The sequence below is a fragment of the Thunnus albacares genome, chromosome 24 (assembly GCF_914725855.1).
Source record: "Thunnus albacares chromosome 24, fThuAlb1.1, whole genome shotgun sequence".
NCBI classification, from domain to species: Eukaryota; Metazoa; Chordata; class Actinopteri; order Scombriformes; family Scombridae; genus Thunnus; species Thunnus albacares.
The window spans coordinates 3,455,963-3,483,175 of record NC_058129.1 but is presented as its reverse complement, the minus strand read 5'-3'; the positions used below and the strand labels follow the sequence as shown (position 1 = coordinate 3,483,175).

The window sequence follows — 27,213 nt, the reverse complement described above, 5'->3', positions numbered from 1 at the left end:
CATAAATGCCAAAAAAATTCCAAAACCAACTATGTGTTTGTCCGTCTCACAATAATTTCAGACCTTCCACAGGAAAAAGAAAGTCATTTTCTCTCAATGAAAAACGTAGTCTCCTTGAAGCTTATGACAAACTGCCAAAAACGAGCCAAAACAAAGCAAAACAAGCCTTTAAAACAGCTGTACTGTATTTTTAAACCCTCAATAAAATTCAGTGAATAGCAAAGTTGTCAGTTTCATCACTTTATATTCATGAAATAAATATACAAATGTTAATCAGGTGGTAATCTGCATGAGAAATAAAGAAACAGAAGAAAAATTCGGTTATATTAAAAATCCACTTGTAGTGATCAATATGACCTGGACAGATGTTATCACACCACTAGTAAAAATGTAGAATATCACCTTTCTGTACAAGTGTATTAAGTAGAAAACTATCCCAAAACTTGAAAGCAGCAGAACATTTTAAACTGATTTTCAGGCAGATCTTAATGTTTTTTCCTGCTACAAGAGGACATTTCATTTAGTCTTTAATCTTTCCCCTGGGAAAAGTGTAGCAGATAGGGTATAGATTGGTTACAGGAATTATAACATTGTAGCACGCTAGGCTCGGCCAGTTTTCATGTTTTAATACCTTCCCAACACTTAACTGGAGTATAAGATATATGACATAGTTGTAAAATAAAAAAAAAACAAAAAACATTTGCTACAACTAATGGGTGATTTGCAAGTTGAGGTTTTGGCCAGTATACTTCATCAGAACTGCTTGACAGAGGATTGAATAGCTTTTAGTGTGGTCAAACTATAAACATGTGGTTGGACAACATGTCAAACAATCAAGTTCTGATTGAGCACAAACCGACCTCTTCTTTTGCCACAACTTTCTTGTAACAAATAGTGCACACAGCCTTGTCTGTGTTGACTGGCTCACCTGTATCAGATCTGAACCCAAAACATTCCCAAACACAGGCAAGGGTATTTTTCTTTTTTATGAGTTCCGTATATTCACAACACATGACAATACAATACAATAATAATAATAATAATAATAATAATAATAATAATAATAATAATAATAATAATAATAATAATACAATAATAGAGTGTCTCTGTGCCAGACTTTTCATTTTCAGGTTTTATTGAATATGACTATGGCCATTAGAATATGATTGCAGTGTATGGACTGCAAACAACACACACAAGTTAGCTACAAACAAAAGCACCATCACCAATTAAATTCTCTGTAAACAGTAGAAATAGCTAGTTTCACAGTAAACATAATCATAAGAGCTTGTATGGCAAAAAGACAGGGTATTCTTCTAGCTAGTTAGTTCTTCAGAAGGTGAAGTAAAGTATAAGGGTGATGCTCAGGAGAGCACTGGGTTGTCATTAAGAGTAGCTGGTTAGTATGCATCTCTCACCACCTGGGACGTCTTCAAAGCCAAACGTTCCTGCTCCTCCTTCTAATCAGGAGTTGACGATGAGGATTTGAAGCACAACTGAGGTCATCTCTGGTTCACCTGAATCAGCCTGTGTAGTCTGATATCTAAGTATGAATTATTATGATTTTCTTTCCTCCTCCTACTTTCAGTATAGAAAATATGACACCAGACAAGAGCTGTGCGGAGGAGAAGGAAGGGGAGTGCTCAAATCCCAGTAAGTACTAACATACAAATGCGCATAATTATTGTTTATGCTTGTGTGTGAGTACTCTACGTTTTTCCATGTCTGCTATGTTGTGGTCTAGATACTTATTTGTGTGTGTTTCCAGATGGTGACGGCACTGAGTTTCTCAGTGCTGTGAGGAATGTTTGTCTGAAGTCAGGCCAAGCAGACACACTGAACATCCACTACCTGCCCTTCTGCCCAGGCAGCAAGTACTGTTCTGTCCTGCTAGTTTGCCCACAGGTCAGTGTGTGTGTTCATGTGTGTCTGGGTTGTCCGTCAATTCCTTTAAATGTTTGTTTTTTTAATAACTGACTATTAACTTAACTAATAACTTTCACTTTTGAAATGGAAGACAGCTATGAACACTAACTGAAGAGAAGTCTCTAATTTGTCAAACTGTAGAGATAATTTACTTTGCATCCTAAATTAAATTATAATTAATTGAATGAAATCCTCATTCTAAAATGTATGTGTTTGTTAGTGCAATCTAATGCTCTGTCAACAAGACAAGACTCTGGTTCAGTTACAACAATTCTGTTTCCTGGAACAGTGTAATTTTGTGTTTGGAAGGTACTGTATGGATAGATGGAATTATTTTAAATGCAACATATGCACATTTTTTTCCATTACTGTACTGTATAACTCATGATGTGCCATTCAAGAAATATTAGCCCACACTCATAGCATGCCATTCCATGAATAAGAGCAAAACTGATATATATATACACGTTTTGTCAAGGAGGAACTAAGGCACAGCATGAGATAAAACAGCCTCATCTTTTCCCAAAACCAGCCTAGAAGTCCCTCACTCCATCAAATATGCAAGACTGACATATGAACAAGACTAGGGCTCCTATTTTTATTGAGGCACAACAACCAGAACAAGCAGTGCTCCAACAGTTTGGTATTTTCCTGACCTTGAAACATGCTTTGCCCATCTGTATTGTATTTTGGTGCCCAGCACAGAGCGCATGGTGTGCAGGTGGGAGGAGAGGTGCCAACAGGTGGGAGGTTCATTCAAATTAAGCAGCATGCATTTGCAAACTAAATACTTGCTGCAAACATGCTTGAAATATAAATAAGTTGTTTCAATTAAACACTCTAAATCAGTCTGCATTGATCTATAAATTACTATGGGTGATTCTTACAGTATCTGTTGTCCACAGCTGCTTTATACTTTATGAAAAGCTTCTCCTTCAGTTCGTTAAATCCCTGCAGGACAGATACGTTGATAAATCTGCAGCCTCTGATTAGAGAGGTGTTGAGCCAGAGCACAGTGCCATTGCGCACTGCCATTCACCATGTTTACCTTCATTAAATTGGCTGAAAACGACACCACACAGAGTTTAGTGATCCTGTATAAAGTGCTGTTAGTTCATAAGGCCAGTACGTTCTAGGGCAGGCACTGACAGTTGTCCAGACTTCTCCTCCTCCGGAACGTCACCAAGTGTCTATTTGATTTCTGTATCACTGTTGATTACAGTCTGCTGTATTTCCACGGCACATCTTGTTTTCCATAATTTTAAACACACAACACCTATAATTATGTTTGGATGGCAATTTATCTTCTATAATGCAATGCATGACAGATTTATAACACACCATGCACATATGCACACCAAGCCCTTTCAGTTTATCCCAGACTTCCTGAGCTCTGTAACAGTCCGTTAGAAGATACTGCTCTGTCTCATCATTGCAGTAATTCTTTTGTTGTGACATAACAGCTCTAACAGGAAGTCTTCCCACAGATATCAGCCGCCGAACATCCCTAATGCTCTCTGACAGATTCTTATTTATTAGATTTTATTTCACCTCTGTGTCTTCATTATAAGTTCATTTTTTATAATTGATTAAAGCCCCATATTTAAGATAATTTATTTAATTATAAATCATTTTGCTGGGTAAACCACCACCGTGATTTAGTTTTGCCCCCGGTACATTTTCATATAAAGTTAAATGATAAGTTAAAACTAGTTAAATGATTTGTTTAATTAGGGGGCTGATGGCTAAAATATAAAGAGTTGTGCTCATTGGACATTCCTGCTTCAAACCTCTCTCTACTTCAAAAGACTCAAAAAAGACATTGACATTTACCCAGACACTTGATTTTAAATACAAACATCTTACCATGTGAATAAAGCTAACAGGAAAGCTGTATGCTTTCATAACAGCCCAGAGATAATTGCTGGAAATGTAGTCAAATGCTTTTTTTGATCAATAATATGAAATCCTTTTGACTCATTTAAGATTTTTCTTAAAATGCAAAGGTTGTCCCACATTATTGGTCCTTTAATTGCACACAACTGATAAAACTCAGTGGGCAGGTTGTCTGGACCGGAGCTTTCTCCAACATTTAACTGTTCGATGGCCTGTGCTACTTTGTCTTTTCTTATCTCACCAATAAATGAAGTACAAGTCGACGGGCTGTATGAAGGGATAGTCCCCAAAAAAGTGTTCACTGTTGCGGTGTCAGTTTCCATTTTTCTTATATGCAGTGGTACATACATTTCTAATAACTTCTCTTTTCATATTTTCACAGAAAACAGCATCACCATCTTTGTTTTTTATGAATTTAATGAACTTGCTTTGAAGATTTTTTTTGTCCAGATTTAATAGCATGAACAAGGTTTCCTCTTTTATCTATTTTGGATTGTTTATATATATTATATAATAATTCATAATTAAGGGTTTCTTTGTGTTTTTAAGTTTAATATTGGTTCTTCTTCTATAATTGACCTTTCATCTGCTTCAAACTAATATATTGATTTATATATTGATTTATTAATGCATCATACTTTGTATTTTTAAGTTTATTTAATTCTTTACATTTAAATTTAAAGAAGTCCTTTATTCTTTATTTTAGTATTTAGAATATTGAGTTGAATCACTTGATGTATTTCCAGTTTTAAATTTGTTATCTTAAAATCTTTATCTTTTAAGCTCTGTGTAATAAGTTTCCAGAAATCTGTGTTAGCTGAGGTTCCAAATGACAAAGACATTTTAACCAAAAGATGGTCAATGTTTTAGTTTTTGAATCAAACCTGGTTAAATTGGTTCCAAAGGGGTTAACAGGCATCACACACACATCACTTAACTGCTTCTCCCTCATGATTCAGTCTAAACATTGTGCTGGTGACTCGGTCATTTTCTTCAGTTATTGTACTAAAATCTCCACATAAAATAATAATAATAATAATAATATCCCAACAAAGTTAAGTCAGGTTACCACGGCTCACCTTAGCCTCTTTTTCAGCCTTTTTTTTTTAGCAAGAGTAGCGTCTCATGTTTGATTCTTGAAATACGTTGCAGTGCAAACTGTTTTGTAACATTAATTACTAAACTGTGACCTTTTAAGAGGTTTATGGTTTTTTAAAAATAATCTATGAGAATAATGTCTGAAATCGCGTCAGGCCAGTGCAATCATGTAAACGGCTTCACCATTTTTATATTTTTTTAATTTCTATCATTATTATAGTAACTAACTGATGGAAGATCATATTCCATCTGTCTTTGGCTGCAGATTTATAGTGATGTGTGTTCATGTGGTGGCGCTCTGAAAGGCTTTCAGTTTGTTGAGCTGTTGTTATCATGTTTAACTGTGATTTGAGAGCTATGAGAGCAGTGATGTGACTGGCTGAGAGAGTATTTTATTATCAACACACCTGCTGATCTATAGTCACCTTCACCCAGCCCTTTTGCATGTTATGCTGCTGCACATACAAACCAAAAAAGCAGGTGCGCATGGAGATGCCCACACAGTCTGTGCGCCTCAGACTTACCACACTGCACTTGTGGTTGCATTTAACTGCTTGTTGGGCAGTTAAAATAGGGCCCTAAGTCTCAAGCCATGCTAGTAGCTCTGTGAGGCTGTACTTAGGCAAACTTACTAGCTAACCTATGCTGACATCCTGAAGTCTGAACATAATTTCATGGCAATCCATCCAGTATTTGATGAGACATTTATCTCAAATTACAGGTTTGTTGACCCTGTAGTTTAGTATTTCTTTTTTAGAGTTTCCATGTTAGAATAATTTAAGTTTAAACTTAATAATTTAATATTAGTCAAATATCAAAGTTTAAACTTTGATACTTGACTAGCTTATCACCTCGGTGTGAGAGAATTAGGAGAATTCTGATAGTAGTGCATGACAGTAGAATTTTTATAACATGCAAAAAAACAGAAAAAGACTATTTATATTTGATTATGTGGGAACTCCAAACCTTACCATCCAGTACAGCAAATGACACTGATTTATTTACAACCATGCAGTGGCAACTACTTTGGATAGATGCATGATCAGAAAATTACATGATTTTATAATTTGAAATAATGCTTCTTCATATCCTTCCTGAAATAATAATATTTGATCTCTTCTACAATATGACTACAGGACTAGGTAAAATATGTGACGGTCAATACAAAAACTGTTTGCAGGCTGAAGAAAGGCAATAGGAGGAGCAGGGGATCGGCATTGACAAGGGAACATGTTTTAAGTAAATGCAAGAGGAAGGAGAGCAAAAGATGACTGGAGGAAGAGGGGGAACAGTGGTAGAAACTTGCATGAGGTAGTACAAATAAGTATGTCACTATTCACAGGATTAAAGAGTTCAGCAGCAGTGAGTTTTGCACCAAGCCTTTCATTGACCCGAAATCCAGCCATGACCATTAGAAAACTGACCTGATAGAATCACATTACATTATCATACCACGCTTTAACAGCACGATAAACTATAATTCTTTCTTTCACCAATTCAGAGCTTACCTAAAGAGAAAGGAGGCAGGGTGGTTCTTCCTCTGGGCAAACTTTTCAGTGACTCTGGTGTTAAAATCCTGTAGCTGCTGTTTGTAAGCGCTGTTAATTTGGGTAGCTATGTTTGCTTCCGAGCAAGCCCAACTTTACCGCACTCTAGATAACTCCCACTGCTTTCATGTTTGGTAATCCTCTCAGAAAGATGCTTGAGATCCTAAAAACCTGCTCTTGACCAGTTGCCATCCCCTCCGAAAACACACACGGGATGCAAAAAAGCGCCTTCTTGGACAAGCTGGCAGTTAGCCATTTTTTCCTGAAGAACCTCTATGACAGTGTCCCACAGCCAGTTGGCACCAAGGCCTTTAATCTCGTGATTATCTTCTAAAGGCAGAGTTTCAAATTTATGTTCCAGAAGATAATCCACTTCGTTCATGATGGCAGTTACTTTCCAGCAGAAAGACAACTTCTGCTAACTGCTAACTAGAAGTGGATGACAACAAGTTACCAAGCAAAAATAGCCAATGAAATAGCAGCAAGGCAACAGACACCCCACTTGGCATCAAATTTATTCCACCTGCATTTATTGCCAAAAGCTTTAGGCATGTAAATCAAATGTGTAGAATGTGGGCGTAATCAAAGCATTGCAATATTGTGAGAATGGGGCTTTCCTCACATAACGACTACTGGAGTCAAACGTAGTTAAAAACACCCTTTTAAAACTATTGTTTCAAGCCACTGTTCTCAAATTATATAATAATAATGAATAACAGCAGCAACCACATATTTTTATGTCATTCCTTAATTGGAATAATAAGTAATTAATTTCTAATTTCTACTCAGTGCCACTGAACTTGCCCCAAATGACATGTCGCCACTGCAACTACGTCTGTTTCTGTGTCCCTCTAGGTGGGCGATACGGTCTATTTGGTGAAGGCCACGGCAGAATTGCCTCCTCCTTCCCCTCTCACTGCCAGGCCGAGTTCAAACATAGTTCCCATCCTCAACAACTCGGGTAGGAAAGCTGTCACACAGATAATGCTCTTACTGCATTTTAGCCATAGCACTATGCACATGGAACATAGACCAAACATTGGGAACTCCACTCACCATTACAGTCACTAACTATTGTTTGAATTGTCAATTATCATTCAGTCGTTGATTTGAATGCAAATATTTTTTTCATGAAATATAGGACCAAAACCAAAAAATAAAAAAACTTGTGTAATACTGATGTTTTTTCCCTACCAATAGAGTCAAATAGTTGTGTATCAGTACTGCGCCTACGCTGCAAGGTAGGACAAGTGTGTGAGGAGGTGATGCGTGTGCCCCTGATCAATATGGCCTGGGAGCAAGCTCTGGCCATCTGTGGTCAGCACATCATGAGTGCTGATGAACATAGGAGACGGATGCTGACACACACTTTGCATAGCAGCACTGTGAGGGCAACCACAGCAGTACTCAAACAACAGGTACAGACACAAACACACTCTGGAAAGCATGGTCTTTGTATATACAGTAATAAAATTGTATGTAAAATGTTGTAGGCGAGTGGCAAAGCAGGCAATAGGGAGGATCCAAGATCGTCCAGCAATGTGAGATGTTTCTCTGTTGCCCACATTTTACTTGTTGGACCTCCTCGTCTCTTGCCTTCTTAGGCCCAATGGAGAAATGTTGACCACAGTAAAGGGGTAGAGTACAGCGTGGAGGTTTCTTTGCCACAGTACTTCACTTTACCCAATACTGTTACAATACCTATAGAAGAAGACACCAAGATACCCTGGGAGAATCCTGCAGGTACATGCACATACCCTTGAAATACCTGAATTCCAGTCACAAAGGATGGGGTTAGTCTTTCTTAAAACAATACTCATATGTCCATTAAAAGCATTATTGATTGCTATAATTTTCACTCTTGTCTATACTGACTGAAGAAATCCTAAGCTGATTTTAATGTAAGTGACGGTGGAAAAAAAAACATACTTTTTGTTTAATGCAAATATGCATTTGAAAGTTCAGCTGATGCTGAACTAATAGGCAAATTATCTTTCAGAGTTTGTCTTTTTAGTACAGAATTATCCACTGCAGTTCACCGAAGAAACACGGTCCATCAAAAACACAAAGGGGGAATTTTGTACAAAAAAGACATGTATCATTGATGAAGCAGCGCTGACTCACTGACTAACTTTTTGTGTGACACACAGATGATCCATTGAGCCATCCCAGCTTTTAATTTGATGTCATAGTTTCACTCTTGCTGATGTCATTTACTTATTTAAATGTTGATTGTTCTTCTTTGATTGTCCACCTACTCCCCTCCCTGAATCTCCCCCCTCTTTTCAATAGATTGTGGCTGTGTGGACATCCCTTTACGGTTCCAGGCAGACTCAGTGGGGCAATTTACATGTCAAGTTGTTCTGAGTTCCTGGTGTGATACTAGGGTCTACCTGCTAGAGGCGTTGGTTACTTCACAGGTAGATATTGACCGATTTAGGAGCTTAGTAAACTTGTAAATTGAATATTTCCATACTAAATAAATGTAGTTAAATTAAAGCATAGAGCATAACCTGGCATTATCTACATGTGCAGTATAAGAACACATTACATTAGAGCATTAATGTTACTAAATCATTTATGACCACAGGGAGGATCTGTCCACTTGGACTTCAGTTCACCAGCTCACCATTCAGTCACACAAGACATACCACTGGTGAGGGCCAAAAGCAAATTCTTGTGAATTAATCAGTGTGTGTGTGTGTGCTGTTTATTAAGGACTCACCTAAAAGTGTTGTATTAATTATTAATGGTTTTAGATACTTCCATAAAGAGAAACAGATTTCTTGGAAGAGAGAGGTAATCCTGCAACCAAATAGCATGACAGAAATGTGTCTTTGACTGTCAGATTGCATGGCTTAAACTAACATATTGAAAATATTTAGGTCACAAAAGTGTAGATAATATTATGATAGTAGCTTTGTGAAATTGGTTTTTAATGACATTTTGCCAAAATGTTAAATATTCATGCGTTCAAGTCAAATTATCAGTCCTGTGTGTCTCTTACAGTGCAATGAGACCAACCAAGACTGGAAAATCCAGGCTGAGGTGTGTGGTGAAGGATTCCATGGCCCAAAGGATTTGACTGTACCAGCAGGGACAAAAGCTTGCTACCCACTCACCTTTCACCCTTCTGTACAATGCATTGTCACGGTAAAAAAATGTTGTTGTGGTTTCTTTCTTTCTTTCTTTCTTTGTGTATTTCTTGCTTACTAATTTCTTCCTTTGTCACAATCTTTCTATTTAACTTATTTGCTTGATTTATACTTTCTGATAGACCATGAAATCTCTACAGTGTATGTTCAGGATCATTCAACATCAGCAACACTGATGAGAAAGCCCACTTTGAAAATCCCTTACCACCAAGGCTCATCTATCAAGCCCTCATATTTGGCCTTTCTTCTCATTAGTCTCCTCTGTTGCATCCTCCCAGGGAGCAGTGAGCTCAAGTACGACCGCTTATCTCAATGCAGCAGCACACTGTCCAGCCTATTTGGCTGTTAAGATGATATCTGGGAATTTAAGCTTCCTCTGTGGCCAGCATCATCTTGCAGTGCTTTTTAAGAAGCACAACTGACATTTTTTTCCTGCAAGTGAACTTTCTTCCTTTGATAAACAGTGTTTTGATGACAGTGTTCTGCAATTTAGAACGGTTGTTGATTCCCTACAGTGGCAAATGAATACCTCACTACTTCTTTCACATATAGAGAATGTTGAGTTCAAAGAATATTTTTTTTCTTTTCAGGGTGATTCATTTATTTAATCATCAGAGGTCAAGAAGCTGAAAATGATTCTGTACTTCTTGAGTAAGATTCCAAAAAATATAGAAAATGTTTTAAAACATTTGTATTAGGTGTTCTTATTCCGTCCCATAAATCACATCTCCTTCATTTATCTTTCACATTTACACTTCCACAGCAGCAATTTACATTATACTTAGAGATATGGAGGATGAAAGATGACTTAATCATCAATAAATAAACACATTATATCATTAAATGAAAGAATAGATATATAAATAAATGTTGAAATAAACACACATAAATTAATGAATAAACATAGGTAATTAATTGGGACATCAATTAATAAAGGTCTTCAATGTATTTCTACATTTCTACACATTTACATGTATTTATTTCTGTATAACTATGTTTTTACACTTGTATTGTACTCCTATTTATTTCTGTATTTCTACATTTCTATGTATTTACATGTATTTCTTTCTGTATAACCAAGTTTTTACACTTCTACACATGTATTTATTTCTGTATTTCTAAATTTCTTCACATTTACATTTATTTATTTATTTACTATTTTATTAATTACCTTGTTTATTTATCTAGTTCAGCATTTATTTAATTATCAATGATGTGATCAGTGATGAAGTCATTTTTCATCTTCCTCATGGAGAGTGTGCTGTATGTACTTCCCTTGCCTTGGTTGTAGTCAGGATTTACAGTGAAAACGGGGGGAAAAAAAGTTGTTATGCATTGGCCGGGAATCGAACCCGGGCCTCCCGCGTGGCAGGCGAGAATTCTACCACTGAACCACCAATGCATTGGTGCATAGTGCAAGGGGGGTGGGGCCTAAATAGAAGACATGCTGCAGGCTGTTGCTGTGTTCATTGTTACACCAGCTCTCTACATTTGCCTGTCTCCTTCTTTTTTCCCTCCTTCATTTGTGTCACATTACACATACTTAGCCTCAATAGCTTTTTTCTGTATAGATAAAATGTGAAAATGCACACAAAATTCAATCTCAAAAAACAATCTTTAAAATGAACTACAATGAGAGAATTATGTGTATGTTGTGTATACACTTAAGAGAGTATAAGGAGCATTTTTGTGCAGGGAATACTATCTTGTCTTTCCAATATAGTGCATTTTAGACTTAAATAAAAACATTTTGTGTTGTATAGATACTTATCCTGGTTTTTGTAATCAGCCACGTTCGTACATGGAGAATGCTTGCCATTGTTCCTATGTGTGCACGCTTCACACAGAACACCAGTTTGTGTATGTTTGACTTTATCCCTACCCCCACAGGGAAAGCTGTACTTACATAATGACTGCGACGGTACTGAGCACGTGTTTACCCTCAGAGGAGTGGGAGAGCACCCCCTGCCTGTGGATCATGTGGTATTACACTGCCCTGTAGGGAAGACTACACATGCACAGCTTGATGTCCCCAACTACAGCCAGAACAAACTCTCTCTCAAGGTATGCAGATATATAAACAAAAAAAAAAGCAAAAAAAGAGCACACATTCAAATAACTGGCACTAATACTGACAAGATTTAATCTGATAAATACAACACATACACTTTAAAGGAAAGTACTCAGGCACTTTAATGTTAGCACTTTCATTAAAGCCTTTTTATTTTCATAGAAACCAAACCAGCAATCAGCAAGTCAGAGATTATCTTGGAAAAAAAGTCGTGATATGATATTTTTGCCATATTGCCCTACCCTAGTGAGGAGCATATATTGGTATGTGAAAATATGCATGCTTTTGGTTGACTGAAGGTAGGTAGGGTGAATGAAGTGAGCCAGTCGCCAGGGTGCACAAAACACAGCAGGTCAGTGTGTGTAAACATTCTGAACTTGTATAACCTGAGGTGTCTGTTCAGAGCCCTGTACACCCCTTTTTTGGTACAAGGAAATACTTGAGTAGAAGCCGCATTGGCTCCACTCTGGAGGCACAATCTGTATCGCCCCTTTCGTTAACAGCAGTGTTTCCCCTATATTCATCCTGAATTATGAGCACCGCTGCTAAACCCATTGGCCGGCTAACCCATTGTTGCTAACTTCACAGCTAACCCCCTTCAGTTTTCCAGCAGTTGGGGAAACAACAGACGTGACTTTTCTTGGTCTTGACAAGCTACAGCATTTATTAACTGACACACTGTAGTCTGTACTGTATATTTACTGCCAGATTGACACCTTACTAACGACAACTAATTTTAAAGATAAAGTTAAGCTTTGCTGGCTGCTTCCTGACTCATTTTAAAAAAGACAAGAGAAAGAGAGAGAGAGAGCACCAGTGAGAGAGAGAGAGATTGCAGCAGTGGTCTAGTGAGCTAGAGAGTGAATGAAGAGAGGGAGTGCTGGTCGCGAGAAAGCCAGTGAATCGGATCAATAAAATGTTATTTTCTGATTGTTTCACAGTGGTTATGTTCCGGAGGACAAATAAACACACCCACACCCCCGCACACCTCCACTTGACCCTGCGGCTCAGCGCTGCACCGCCTGATTACTGCTAACCTTTTCCTCTACTCTGCTCACATTCACCGTCACTTTTCTGACACTCGCTCTCTCGTTTAACCACTGACTCGCTTACGCTCTGCCCTAGTCATTGAAAGGAGCTACGCTACCTGCAGTTTCCCAGGCAATGACACAGACGTTGACTCGCGTTTCGAAACAGCGCTGCTCAGAGGCTCCCAAACACTATTGATTTCCGAATTAATTGATATTTGGCGTTATCTTTGGCATTTAAAAAAATATTTTTTGGCCTGGCAGGGGTTCTTGTGGCCTGGCAGCCCGCCAGGCCTGTACTATTATAGGGGAAACACTGCCCTACATTATTGTGGAATTGTATTGAGTCATTGACTAGTGCATCAAATCCCAGAATCCTCCCTCTCCTCATTCTTCAAAGGACATTTACGTGAAAGGTACTGTTACAAGAGTAGCGTGGCTCCTTCAGGGCAGTGTGTAATGTGTGTGCATAGTGAGTGTGTGGAGCGAGCAGCAGAAAAGTGACGTGAATGCAAGCGGAGCGGGTTGGCAGTAAGTTGTCAATCTGGCAGTAAAAGTACAGTACAGGCTACAGTGCGTCAGTTAATAATGCTGCAGCTTCTCAAGACCAAGAGAAGTCTTGTCTGTCCAACTGCTGGAAAAGTGAAGGAGGTTAGCCCCAAAATTAGCAACAACGGATTAGCCTAACCATCCCACTTGCATGGCTAAAAATGACAAGACTTTAAGTATCAGAACATTGTTTACTTCACTGACACTATTTTCGGTACATAAAAATATTGAAAGACCATGGGCAACATGCTTTAATCATAATTAATGCATAATTTGAAAAACTAAATTTGTAGAATACATAATGGAGTGGAAGTAATGAATGACAGACAGTGTTGCTGTGATGTATTTTTGCATGTGTGCATTTTAGCCACTTGCAGGTAAGTGAGCGTCTATTTGAATGCATGTGCATCTAGAGCACTTGTTTCCTTTTTCCTCTGTATTTATGTTTTTTCACTGTCATGTGTGTTTGTGTGTGTGTATGCATACACACATGCACATAGGTGGTGACAGACTTATCTGTTGTGCGTGGCACACCCTCCCTGGAGATTAAGCCCGGTCATAACGCTCCATACACCCTGGCTGTGTCACCATGGAGACGAGGAAAACAGACAGGTGATTCTTTTCTTCTCATGGCATGTTTGTTATTCTGGGGTTACATGGTTTGTTATGTGACACAGAAGGCGACTGTGCTCAGATGTCAGCTTAATTTGTTTATATTGTATTGGATTTGTTTAAACAGATGCACACAGACTAAAACATTCTTGATTATTCTTAGTTTAAATGCCTATATATTAAAATGTTGTGGTTTTACTGTGTTGTCTTGTTTGTTTTGCATACCGTTAGGCAGACTTGTATTTCTATATTTGTATGCATCTGCAGTATGTCAGCATAGGTAGTTGAGCAGGATTACCTGTAAGTAGCAAATATAAGGAACATTTTGTGTGTATGTGTGTGTGTGTGTGTGTGTGTGAAGATAATGCTCATTTGTATCATCAAAATACAACAACTACAAACCTAAATCCAAATAAATAACTGAATCCACAACCGTTTTTGCAGGCTGCCTGTCATTTGTGGAAATTGATGACATGCAAGAAGCAGATAAGGACAAAGGTAAACTTGAATGGTATACATGAATCGTTAAAAGCCTCAGAAATCTTTAAAAATACTTAACTTTGATGTCTATGTTTTCCTCTTGATTATAAGGTTAAATGCGTACATTCTTCTTTGCATTTACACCGTATTTATATGTGCCTTCCAGAAAATGTACTTGGACGCTACGAGGTATATTTCTCTCTCGAGATAATTTGTGAGCAGGCAGCAGCCATCAAGGTCATAGATGTACAATGTGCTGCTCAGGTAAGTTCAGCAAACACACTTGCACGCATAGACTTCTGATTTTATGCTGGAAATATCTGCTTTTTGAAGCAACAGCACAAATCTCATTGCTCTTGATGGCAAAAGCATACACACACACACACTCTCCAAAATCATCAAAAAACCTGCAATACATAATGATTTCTAGTTCTTTTCAAATTGAGAATTTTTCTGTCAAGAATAAACTTCACATCAAAATACAATATTAATGTAATTAAAGCAGAGCAGTAATAGAAACATATTTTGTTGTCCTACAAAATACTGTCATTGAAGCCTAATTGCATAGATCATCTTCTGAAATGACCTTTTAATGCAGTGTCATCAGAAACACAAATGTAATATAAATTTCAGAACTGTGTTGTCTGGTGGTTAGAAATTAGAGCGCCCTGGTCGAGCAGCTTGTTTTTAAGCAGGTTACTTAATCTACAGTATAATAGCTTAACTGACAGTGTTCTGTAGCTGACTGATCTGTCTGGATGCAAGTAAAAAGGGTAAATTCTGTCCAGGATGAATGGTAACAAAAATATGTATCTCATTTCTAACATGCAGGCCTTCAAGTACTGTTTCTGCTGCATGCACCTTTTACAGGAAAGTGTAATCTTAGGGCCTTCTACTAGATCAAAAGACTATCAGAACATCACAAGGAAAAGCAAAAACAGGTGTCATCTTTGAAATGTTGTGTTCTCAGAGCTCAGTTGCCATAGAGATCCCTGTCAATAACCCACAAGGAAAGCCATTGATGCTGGATGTGTACCTGGAAGGAGACGGCCTAAGTGGAGCAAACTGGGTTTCAATTCCCCCACAGGAGACTCTCACTTACAAAGCCGTGTTCTCTCCTGGTAGAGTAGGAAAGAGTACAGGCAGGTAAGACTCACTGCTCATTCCTGACAAATGAAATGTCTTCACTGGGTTTGGTGGTAAGGATTCAGTGCTGTCACTATTGGCATCGATTCGTTTTCAACATAAGGTCCCAGTTTAAATTTCACATGGCCTCCAGCATGTACATCATCTGTAACGGACTCTTTACAGAAGACAAAAATAAAATAGTTTTCTACACAGTTTACTATGTAGTGCTGTGTAAGACCAAGTGAAGATCACTATTTATTAAATTGGAATTTGAATTGAACCCAGCAATGTATTTTGCTATTTCTAACAGTACTATGAATCTGTGCTATACAGCAGTTGCATAGGTTTAATGTGTGTTTTCTGCCAGCGTGGTGTTCCAGTCAGAGCTGGTGGGGGAGTTCTGGTATCAACTGGAGCTTTATGCTCTCCCTCCTCCAGTCATCACACTTCCACAGGCCTGCTGTCAGCTGGGCAAGTAGGTGTGCACACACACAGGAACACACAAACACAGCATCTCACTGCAGGGCTATTGGCGAGGAATACATGTGATCCTATCCTCAGGATTTGCCCACACCTCAGTGATGTGTGTGCTCAGGCTGGCTCTCTGTTGCATATTGTACTGCAGGCAAGCAGGCTGACTCCAAAACATCCCACAGTAACCTTTATATGTAAATCAAATCAAAATAGTTTAAACTGTATTGAAGTACAACCACAGTACGAGTTTCCAGTGATCCCAATGATGCATGTAAATCTTGTTGGTGGCCTGCTTAAATTTGGTATGCAGGACAAAAAGTAACATTAAACATAACTGAAAAATGAACTGTGGAATAAGCTGGAACAGTACTTGTTCCAGCTTATTATAATTTTATTAAAATTGACATTTTTAAAGATGAATGATATAAATGCTGATTAGGAGACATGCATTCATTCACATATCAGCCAACTTTGTCTGCTAGGGCAAGTGACAAGATTCAATTAACCCACTAAGGTAAGATGAAGCTGATTTAAACTCAGACAATGAAAGTCTGTTCCTCAAGGTCTATTTGTTCCACTTTCTGTCACGTGATGTTCACCAGGGGCCTGCAATATTAATGTGTTAGTCAGCTATCCTTTGGCTTGACTGTGGTTTTCTGGTATCACAAAGATGGCTCACTTCTTTTTCAGATTAGGGTCTATTTTTTTGTCCCCACAAGGACAAAGCTGGCTTGTATCATCTACTGTATTTATAATAGTGTGTTTATAATAGTTTGTTTACTGTGAGACAAAAAACACCAAAATGTCACTATTCTAGACTACTGAACATTTTCAATTATATATTTGAAAATATATGATAATTACTACATTTGCCTTACTTTAAATATTTGTATATTATTATTATTACTGTTTCTGTTCCACTCTAGACTCTACTCCAGCTGAATTTGTGCAGGCAGGACCTGTCAGATTCGTTGTACATTTTTTGGACAAGAAAATGGTTTGATAATTTAACAAAACTAACTAGATGTGTTTCTTTGTGTGTGTGTGTGTGTGTGTGTGTGTGTGTGTGTGTGTGTGTGTGTGTGTGTGTGTGTGTGTGTGTGTGTGTGTGTGTGTGTGCGCGCGCGTTTGTGCATGTGCGTATGTCAGATGGACCAGACAGACCATTCCCCTGGTTAACCCGACTGCTGAGACTCTGGAGCTTATTGTGGCTAACAGTAACCACAGAAACTACACACTGGAAATGGATACATTAAGTACTGTTAGTACACACTTACATACCCCCTTCATTTTTGCACATCCTCCGTTTTATCAGCTCAGTATTCCATCCAAATATTTCAAATAAAGCTTAAGTTGATGTGGATATTTGGCTGTATTTGCTGTGGATTTCATCTGTTAAAAGAACCATACAGTGCATGTAGACACTTGATAACACACATATCCACAAAACAAATTGTTGTCAGTTGGAAGGAAAAGACTTGCTATATATCGGGATGAAAAGCCGTGGGTTGCCTAGCAGTGCGATAGAGAGGATTTGTGTCTTTATCCTCCCATACTGTCCCCATGAAAGCTATTCCCTGTGTTTGTGTGTGTGTGTTTTCCAGCTTACTGTGGAGCCCCACTCCTCCGCCCAGCTTGGCATTCGCTTTAGTCCTTCATCCATCGGAGAGGGGAACCACACGGCAAAGATCACTTTCACATGCCCCCAGGTGTATATATCCACACACAAACACCAAGAGAAAATGGATCACATAAATCATCACACAAACACACAAAAGCACACATACAGCAGCACAAAAGTGTATGGATAGTTCACTTATTTTTCCTCTTAAATTGGTTTAAGCAGGTGTTCTCATTTTATTTGCCGCCTCATCATTCCCAATCTTTCACATAAAGCTTGGAGCTATTAGATCACTTCATAAATCCTTTCATAGGCCCATATTTTACATTTTATTTAAGACACAGAGAGACATTGTCTTTATTTAAGACAATAAAACATTTCCTCAATAAGAAAACAAGAAACTTGGATACAGATCACAGAAACAAGCTAATTCTAATATAACGTAGAGGATTCCTCAGGAACGGGCAGCCCTCTTCCCAAAATAGGCACAGCAAGGCCAGCTAGTTTAACTAAACACGCCACACAATTTGTGGGAACAGCTAGCCTGGTTCTTGTCCACAGCCAGCCTGGACAGAACCAGGCTAGCTGTGTCCACCTGCCTATCCAGCTAAGCTAAGTGAAAGTCTCCTGACTTTTAACTTCATTTGTAACAGACAAATATGAGAGTAGTATCAACCTTCTCGTTTTACTCTTGGCAAGAAAGCGAATAAGCATATTTCCCAAAATGTCAGACTATTCTTTTAATGACTGAAGACATGAAAAATGAAGGCTTTTAAATGACCTAAGATATGAGCTCCCTGCCTGTTGAAGATTTTTGTTTGGTTTCTTAAATGTATTGATTTAAATATTTTTTTTTTAAATTTCAGCTCAGAAAATTCCGGTCTTTTTTCAGGTTCCGTATCTACTAGATGTAGAATTTAAAGCTTAAGGGAATCTTTGAGCTCAGCTGAAACTCAGCAGTGACTTATCATGATAAATATCAATATAGACTGATCTGAAAAATGTTTAAAAGAATGTCACTAACAAGTTTAAAAATGTTATTCATGGTAATAGTTAATGATTTGTATTAGCTATGTGTATATATGTTTGGATAGGTGTGTCTAAACTTTCATTCTCTCTCCAAGTGTGATCTCTAAACTATTCCTTTTCTTTGTCTTCCCTCCTCTGTATTCCTGTCATGCTTTCTTGTTTTTCTTTTATTTCTCTCCCTCTGGCCACTTGTGTATGTGTTAATCTGTCTCTGTCACTTTTTAGTTGCAGGAATGGTGTGTGTTGTTGAGTGGGTGTGGTCTTAATCCAGAGAGCGAGGAGCCAGTGAGCATCTCATCCGCGATTGGTTCCAATGCCTCCATCACCATACCCTTCACAAACCCCACTGAGCTCCCAGCAGTGCTCAATATCACACTGACAGGTCCCAGGCACTTGTTGTTTTATTCACACGCATACATTTTGCCACTCACTTGTCCTTGATAATATGATACAATAGGCCTCATGTAAAAACATTTTCATATTTTTATCCTAAAACTCCCTTGACTTTACTATGTGAGGTTTGCTTGTATGAGTGTTCCAAGTAGGATTCAACAAACTTTCTTAACTGCCTGAACTTCTCATAAATCGCTCATTTCAGCCTGATGAATGCCACCCGTTCATGAGGAGGTGTGCGTTCATGAGATGGGATCAGTAGCATAATCCACACCCCTAAAATTGCCATATAAGGCTCTATGTTCCATTTGTGGGTGAGTTTCATTCACAAAAAGTTCCCAAAGAGTAAAAAAAGCAGCGCAACATCAAGTCCTGTTGTCAGAAATCAGAAGCCAAACACAACAAATTTAGGAGTGACAGTAGGAGACCCAAAACAATTAGAAAATATGAATCCAGCCAACATGTCATCAGAGCAGCTCTGCACTGTGACAGAAATAAAGAGGGAATGATTTGACGTGAAGTTAGATGCTAAAAAACATCTTTCTAAAGCAAAGCGCTTCGTGATGGGAGGTGGTCAAGGGGTGTGACAGTCAGAGAGATGTTAGAGAAGAATATTATGGTCTACAGGTCATGCCTCACTGTCAGCTGCAGAACAAGATAATACTGGACAGAGACCTGCAGAGAGAGACAGAGGCAGCTGTCGGATTGAGAGAAGTTTCCTAGCAACAACTGAAAAGTAGAAGTTGCTGCACCAAAATATGGCCATAAAAATCACAAAATCTAAAAAACCTTTCAGTAATTTGGCAGCCATGATAACATGGTAAACAGAATGTTCATTTTGCATTTTGCATTTGTTTAACTTATATATTAACTTTTTGTTAATTTCAGTGTCATATTTAAACTCCAAATTAATTCAGATTAGGACATTATTGTAAGTCAAACAAGTGTTTCTCCCTGGTGAAGAAAGGCAGAGATGAGAGATGACTTTTATTTGTACCTAAGAGAAAATTCTAAGTATTAGAAAATTGATGAACGCCACAAATGTTTTTAAATAAATCTTGTACGTGCATTTTAAGAACTTATCTGTTTGTTTCTTCATGTATCAGATGAGGACCCGAGTGGGGCCCCAGTCTGCCATCCAGTCACTACAGACAAGGAGGTCTTCTCTATCCCTCTAAGCAATACTAAAGGTGTGTGAACTGATCTTACAACTTATCACCACTTTATGATGAAATGTTCAGGAATCATATTTTACCATGCAACATATACAATTCAAAAAACTAAGCTTTAAAAATTATTTCTTTAAAGCAAAACTGGACTTAAACATTTTTTCAGACCTCTGAATGTTGCTTCATTTCAGTTTAAATGAGACAAAAATCCTTTCAGTTGGGCACTAAACAGATGCAGACTTCTTCACTAAGCGACAGTAAGAATGTAGAGAGTTTTTAGTCTTAATTGACCTCTATATTAATCAACCTTAGGCTATAAGCCAGGGATGAAAGTTTTCATTCAAGTCTTAAAGGTATACTATGCAGGATTTGTGGCTAAGTGTTTGTAAACACAGCATTCAAAGTTGGCCCCTCCTCCCCAACTCAATCAGAGCAAGCAGAGAGCAGAGCGAGAGAGAGAGAGCAGTGGTGGTTGAGCGAGCTGGGGAGTGAATGAAGAGAGTGAGCAGCGCTGGTGAGAAAAAAAGCTGTGAATCAGTTAATAAAATGTTATTTTCTCATTGTTTCATGGCAGTTATAGTCCTCCACACAACCCTACGGGAAGGTGCAGCATTGCTGGATTTTGTGTGAATGCAGAGCTTCATCCTGTCCGCTGTGGCCTCTCTGCTCTGCATGTTTAGCTCGGCCCTGCCCTTGGTTAAGCAGACACACAGACCTGCAGCTCTTTATATATTCATGACACAGAGACAGAGAGCAGAGGAAAGAGATGGAGACAGCGATGTAACCTAGTCACTACCCTTCGAGTCCCGACCTCACACCCTGTGCGCTGTTATTGGTTGGGGGCTACACACCCACTGTCCAAAGGCTGACGCCCAGGAGTGTCCAGAACACAGCAAAATAATAAGAAAATACAGGCAGAGGGCAGAGTCTCTGTAGATAAATACACCACCACACACTTCCACTGGGTCATAAGTGATTTAGAGGGATTACTTTTGTATGAGTCTTTACATTGTTATCTAGGAAAATCCTGCATAGTATACCTTTAAGTTTATTTATTTGAGTTTGCTTGAAATCAACCTTGAAATTGTTTTGCAGATGTACACGAGAAACATTGCAATGCATTTTAATAGGCCTTGGTTCCTAGAGCTGTTTTTCTCGTTCGGTTACCGGGCAGAAAACTGAATGTGACTGTGTGTCTTTTCTAGATATACAGATCAGTGAAGGGGCCGGTTTTGATGTGCCTGTGGTGTTTGCGCCTAATTCTATGGAGCTACAACAGGCCTGGCTCTGCATTGCTCTGACGCCCCTCAGCAGCCTGGGCAATAACAATCCCATTACAGACAACATGAGGTGTGTGTGCATGTGTGTTGTCTGCATACGAGGCTATATCAGAGTCTGTGCCTAGTCTCAGACAAGTTTTAGACATTCAGTAATGCTCATTATCTTCCTTTACTACTACTTCCACGCAGGTTTCTGCATAGGCTCCCACTATAAACAAAACAAAGAGTAGTTCAATTATCTTTATTATTATACAGTGGCTTTTTCCAATCAGCAAAAGTGTTGAAAGTACTCGGTACAGTGTTTGATCTCATTAAACATGTTCTATTCCAGGCATGGTAAGAGACATGTATAACAACACATTGTGAACAGTATAATGTACCTCGAATGTAGTACCCACTCAGAATCACAAATGGCTGTTCCATTGTGCATTAGGTAAGAAGCGGGTGTAGGGATATTACTACTGCACTAGGAAATTAATATTTTTCACTGGTAAAATAATAAGGTGCACCACTCTTCAATTGAGGAGAAATAATTAGACCACATCACACAATCCCATATCTGAGTGGTGAAATCTCGAGGATACAGGATTCTCCATCTCTGTAATATACAAATACAATGACTTGGGGATAACTCAAGATATTGTTGTGTCGAATTGTTGCAGAAAAATGTATCAGAGCAAAAAGAAACTCTCTCTTAATAAAAAGGGAGTCAGAGGTCCAAGTAGCAAAGTGTTCTTTAATGCCGGCAAAAAAGGGGAACGAGTAGCACTTTTTACAAAGTATCAAATCGCTCCAAAGGTTTTTCTCTGGGGCATTGTTTTTATGTCCTTGGGTCAGCTTAGGCCACACCTTATCATCCAGCCTCCCTAATTTTTGACCAATTATTATGTTACTTTTTTCCTCGTCACTCGTTGCTGGCAAAAACTCTTCAGACCATGTTTTGAGCTGTTTGTGGGCATATCTCGGCCCACATAATTCTTCCTGATTGTGTCCAATTTTTTATATATAAGTATTGGGAATCACTTTATACCATTATTGTCCAGTTGTCTTCTGGCCTCTTATTTTATTCTAGTTATTCTTAGTCATTTTACACCCTTATTTCTTGATCTCTTCCAGAGGATATTTTTTCTAAAAGTTGAAGACTTTAATGCAGACCCAAGCAACATGACATGTAATACAAACACACTCAAATTTCTCCAGTGTATGATTATGATTCTTCTACTGTGCCTCTATATGTACAGTGTGATTAAATAATAAATAATAATTAAATAAAGATTATAACTACACCAATACAAATTGTATCCCACTAGCCCTTATTGCTTATAAACTTGTAAAATCAATCTGCATAGCTTAATATTGTCTTTAAGCACACCAATGACTTTTAATGAAACTACACCACATTTCCCCCCTTTGGGACTAAAAGTCCCATCGATAATGCTTGGGGATGATCAGGTCCCATTGCCAATCAATATTTATGTACACTGTATTTAGGTTCACAAACCATGTCATCTCTTAATAACAAGGATCCTGCAATATGGGGAATGGGTGACAAATACATCTAAGTCATAGGGGTTCAGGCACATTCATTTAGTTTCAGTATCATAAGTATTAGTAGTAGTCTTAGGTAGCAAGAAAACAAATCAAAAACAATCATTGGACAATACAGTAGTTAGCTGATTGTAGGACTAGATTTCGGTCCTTCCCATAATGAGGGTGGAGCGGGCAGCAGGTCAGTCTCCACTGAGTTGTCGTCAATTTCTCGTTTAGTAGTGGAGCTGGCGCCCTTCCCCCCTTTGATGCCTTCTGATTCAGTGTATAAGTACTGCATGGGTTACGGCGGTTGTGGTTGCTGTTCCTGGCGGGTCCTGCTCCTCAAGAGCCATGGAGTTGATGGTGGCTTGTGGGGTGGTGGTGGTCTGCTCTCAGTCCAGGTGGGTCCTGTCGAAGGTGGCTCGTATGATGTGGTGGGTTGAGGTGGCCGGCCCTCGGTCCACGTGGGTTCTGCTGATGATGGCTGGAATGTCCAGGTATACACACCGGCCCAACCTGGAGCTGCATTTCCCCCTGGTGTTGGTCCTGCTGGCATGTGTAGGCCATTCTGGTAATCTGCATTGGATTGCCCATCCATGCCGTAATAGTACAGCCACTGTTCAGCCATGTCTACCTAGGGTGGAACATCACATAATGAGGATTGACACAGACTTCTGCCAGTTATTACTCCTTTTCCTCCTCTGCTTCAGCATCCATCTCCCTGCCAAGCTGCCATAACTCAAGCATTCTTTTATACTTCTGCTCGTATCTAGTTGATAGTCGTTCTAGTCCTGATCATGTTGACTGTATATTTAGTGGTAAGGGGAAAGTAGGGAAAATCAGGATAGCCGTAATATCTTGCTGTTGCCTGATTATATCCTGCTGTTACTAAATCGTATTCATATGTTAATGAGATTTTAGCACAGTCCTCCCCTACCACCTGATGGTCTTTTTGGTACTCCAATGGGCTCCTGGTTCCATGCTATATATATGTTATCATCCAATTTCCATGGAGTCTGAGCCGTTCGCCTAATTCTTTTGGTTGTTCTATTTTTTTTACTACCTGCTCACTAATTACAGTACCTTGTCCCGTTACCATAACTGGTGCGCATATCCCTGTCCACTTCCATTACATTCCATTAACGTTACTTTTACTTGTTGGTTGTCGTCACACAGCCAAAATATATCTGCTAGTGGTCTTGTGCCGTTGTCTAAGGATGGTAAGATGAACTGACTGTAGTACCTATTATTGTTCATAACAATCAGTGGTAGCCCTTGATCTATTATAACTTGTTCACATTGTATTGCTGCAGTGTTTGTAGTACTATATACAAAGTAAGGCATGCTGCTTGGTAGGTGTTTAACTCTCCCCTGTTCTGGCATACGCAGCCACCTATAATCTAGCCGTAGACCATCTTCTGATTCTACACTTAGCACTATTCCCAAGTCGCTAACATTATTCATCGTTGTCCCCTTTTGTTTCAATGCTACCTTTTCAGTTTGTTGCTGCAGCTTACCATTGAGCGCTACCATTTTCTTTTTCATTTCTTGTCCCCTTGTTATACCGAAGGGATGTTTTATCTTTTTAGTTATTTTAGTTAAGGATGGTGTCCAGGTGTTTAGTTCATTATCCACTCGTTGAGGGCATATAGATGTATTTTTAGTCCAATTCATATTTGTTATACTCTCCCAACTTGCCATTACCGTTGCACAGTAAGCAAAGCAAGTGGATTTATTTGAACATGTTTCTTCTTTTATCCCTGGAATTGGTTTTATTTCTGGCAGTCTTTTTGAGTTATAGCATGTAATACAAGCGCGTTGGCTGACCTGTCTAGCAGAATATTTTACCAATTGATAAAACACATTGCTCTCCCATCCTAATACCTCCTCTTCATCACTTTGGTGCACTGTTTCCTGCAGGCTTCTAACTTTACTATCGTTCACATACACCCGAGTCAATTTGATCGCTTCTTCGGCATTCATTATGCGTTTGGACCTTATGTTCGTACACTGATTGTAAGAGCATTGCACCCGTATTTGTACTATCCCCTCTGCCAGGCATTGTTGGTGGACTGCATATGTGTCTATTTTCACGTCTCCAGGTCCTAATGTTAGGGTTTGATTGTACTGGGCTGATCTTATGTATGTGAGTGCAATTACCTCTTCCTTCCATATCTTTCCCTCTAATGCTGCTACTAGACCTGTGGCTAGGGCGCATTCTTCCAACTGCTCTTCTTCTGACTTTGCTCTGTCTTTCTGTGCTACTATACCTAGTGAGTATTAAACCCATCCCCAAAATTACTAGTAGCAACGCTTTCCGTCTGTCACTCCCTGGACTTCTCTCATGCTTTTGTCTTCCGATTATAGTAACTCTGTGGGTTACATTCAATGGGAATGGCTCCGGCTGATACTTTCTCTCCTGATGAGACACCTGAAGTTTCCCTGACTTCTGTTGGATCCTCATGACTCTGTCTGACTGGGGTTGAGCTACTACTCTGTGGCTCACCACTCGTTGACCCTCTAACTGTCTCTCCTCCCCCTGCTTACTGACTCTCTACGTCTAGCAGCTAATCTTTGTGATCTTCTTTCTCCTTGAGGCCCGCACTGCTGTCTCTCCTCTTGTCGGGAGGCGTTGCCGTCCCTTTCTGGTTCTTGTCGGCTTCGTGCTCTGCAGCAATGGTTGAGATGAAACCAAAATCTCTTACCCTCTACTTTTAGTGCAGTTGGGGTGGCTAGGATCACCTTAAAAGGTCCTTCTCGCCTTGGCTGATCCCACTTTCGTTTGAATACTTTTACGTAGACCCAATCACCAGGCTCGACTGTCCTCAGTTGTTCTGGGATTTCCACGTCCTTGCTCTCAGCCAGTTTTTATCTGTTGAAACACAACCTTGTGTATTTGGGTTAGATGTTGCAGATAACATGTTAGTTCTCTTTCACATTGTTCAAGGGGTGGCCCTTCATATGGCCCCCTACGATAGGGAACCGGCATCGGTCTCCCTGTAAGCGCTTCATGCGGTGTTAGATGCGTTAGTCGGTTAGCTTGTGTTCGCATAGACATCAATGTCAACGGCAAAGCATCCACCCAGTTAACCTTGTACTGGCTATCTGCCATAATTTTCCTAAGCTTCGTCTTTAAGGTACCATTCGCCCTTTCCACAGCCCCCTGAGACTGTGGATGGTACACACACCCAAACTTTTGTTTGATCCCTAACATCTTTAAGGCTATTTTGAGTGTCTCCGCTACAAATGACGGCCCATTATCAGAACTGATAGTGTCTGGTATTCCAAATCTCAGAAAAACCTCTTTGCACAAGAACTTAGCTACAGATCTACAGTCTGGACCTTTCGTTGGGATCGCTTCTATCCATCTGCTGAATCTGTCGATTACCACCCGGATGTATCTGAACCCTTTTACTCGTTCTGTCATATCTATGAAATCTAACATTAAGTGGCGAAATGGTCCTTCTGGTGGTGGGATGTGTGCTATTGGTGCTGAAAATGCTTTCCTTACATTATGCTGTGCACACACCTCACATTCATGCAATGTTCTATCCACCATTGCCGCTAAATATGGCGACCACCATACCTTCTGAAGCCTTCTCAATACCTCTCCCCTTGCACAATGGTCCCGGCCGTGAGCATCACGAATTGCAATTTGTATCAGTGATGTGGGGAGAACAAAGTGGCCTTGTGCACTGCGCCATAGCCCCTGTGAGGGACCCTCATCTGTTATTTTAACCGCCCCCCTTTGAAGCCATGCAGAGTGTGCATATGGACCTGACTGCTGTTGTGCTGCAATAAGGGATGCTAAGTTTGTTAAGGGTTCACAATCTTCTGCCACTAGCTGTGGTCCCATACATGTGGATGTAGCTATACATTTTGCAGCCTCGTCTGCCAAGTTGTTACCCTTGGCAATCAATGAGTTTGTTTTTTGGTGTGCTGCACATTTGATGATGGCTAGTGCCTTAGGGTGATGTATAGCTTCCAGCAGAGCTGATATAGCCTCCCCATGGGTTACTGGGGAGCCATCTGCTCTCAAAAAACCTCTTTGTTTCCAAATAACTCCATGAACATGGCATACTGCGTATGCATACTGCGAGTCTGTATAAACATTCAGCGTTTTGTCTGCAGCCAAATGACATGCCGCAGTCAAAGCCTTAATTTCTGCCAATTGTGCTGAACAAGGCTGAGGCAATTTCAATGTTTGTACTTCCGTAAAGGTATCAT

General features: G+C 39.3%; 1 protein-coding gene and 1 non-coding gene across 7 annotated transcripts in view; one reads left to right on the top strand and one right to left on the bottom strand.

Moving 5' to 3' along the window:
* The window catches only part of LOC122976522 (cilia- and flagella-associated protein 47-like), an 85,803-nt gene that overhangs the window by 35,739 nt on the left and 22,851 nt on the right, over positions 1-27,213 (top strand). For 4 of the 6 annotated variants that reach the window (XM_044345042.1, XM_044345043.1, XM_044345044.1 and 1 more), the window contains exons 44-62: positions 1,589-1,653; positions 1,769-1,905; positions 7,323-7,428; positions 7,668-7,885; positions 8,072-8,210; positions 8,760-8,887; positions 9,058-9,123; positions 9,477-9,620; positions 11,513-11,686; positions 13,771-13,882; positions 14,327-14,380; positions 14,529-14,626; positions 15,333-15,508; positions 15,858-15,965; positions 17,114-17,225; positions 17,569-17,673; positions 18,840-18,996; positions 20,114-20,197; positions 21,382-21,526. In XM_044345042.1, coding sequence (XP_044200977.1) covers positions 1,589-1,653; positions 1,769-1,905; positions 7,323-7,428; positions 7,668-7,885; positions 8,072-8,210; positions 8,760-8,887; positions 9,058-9,123; positions 9,477-9,620; positions 11,513-11,686; positions 13,771-13,882; positions 14,327-14,380; positions 14,529-14,626; positions 15,333-15,508; positions 15,858-15,965; positions 17,114-17,225; positions 17,569-17,673; positions 18,840-18,996; positions 20,114-20,197; positions 21,382-21,526 — 2,328 coding nt within the window. Of the gene's footprint in view, positions 1-1,588; positions 1,654-1,768; positions 1,906-7,322; positions 7,429-7,667; positions 7,886-8,071; positions 8,211-8,759; positions 8,888-9,057; positions 9,124-9,476; positions 9,621-11,512; positions 11,687-13,770; positions 13,883-14,326; positions 14,381-14,528; positions 14,627-15,193; positions 15,509-15,857; positions 15,966-17,113; positions 17,226-17,568; positions 17,674-18,839; positions 18,997-20,113; positions 20,198-20,367; positions 20,448-21,381; positions 21,527-27,213 lie in introns of those variants that run through there. The other 2 variants (XM_044345045.1, XM_044345046.1) reach the window with 2 other exon arrangements.
* trnag-gcc lies at positions 10,954-11,024 on the bottom strand. The gene has a single exon. It is a non-coding gene; the product is annotated as a tRNA-Gly (tRNA).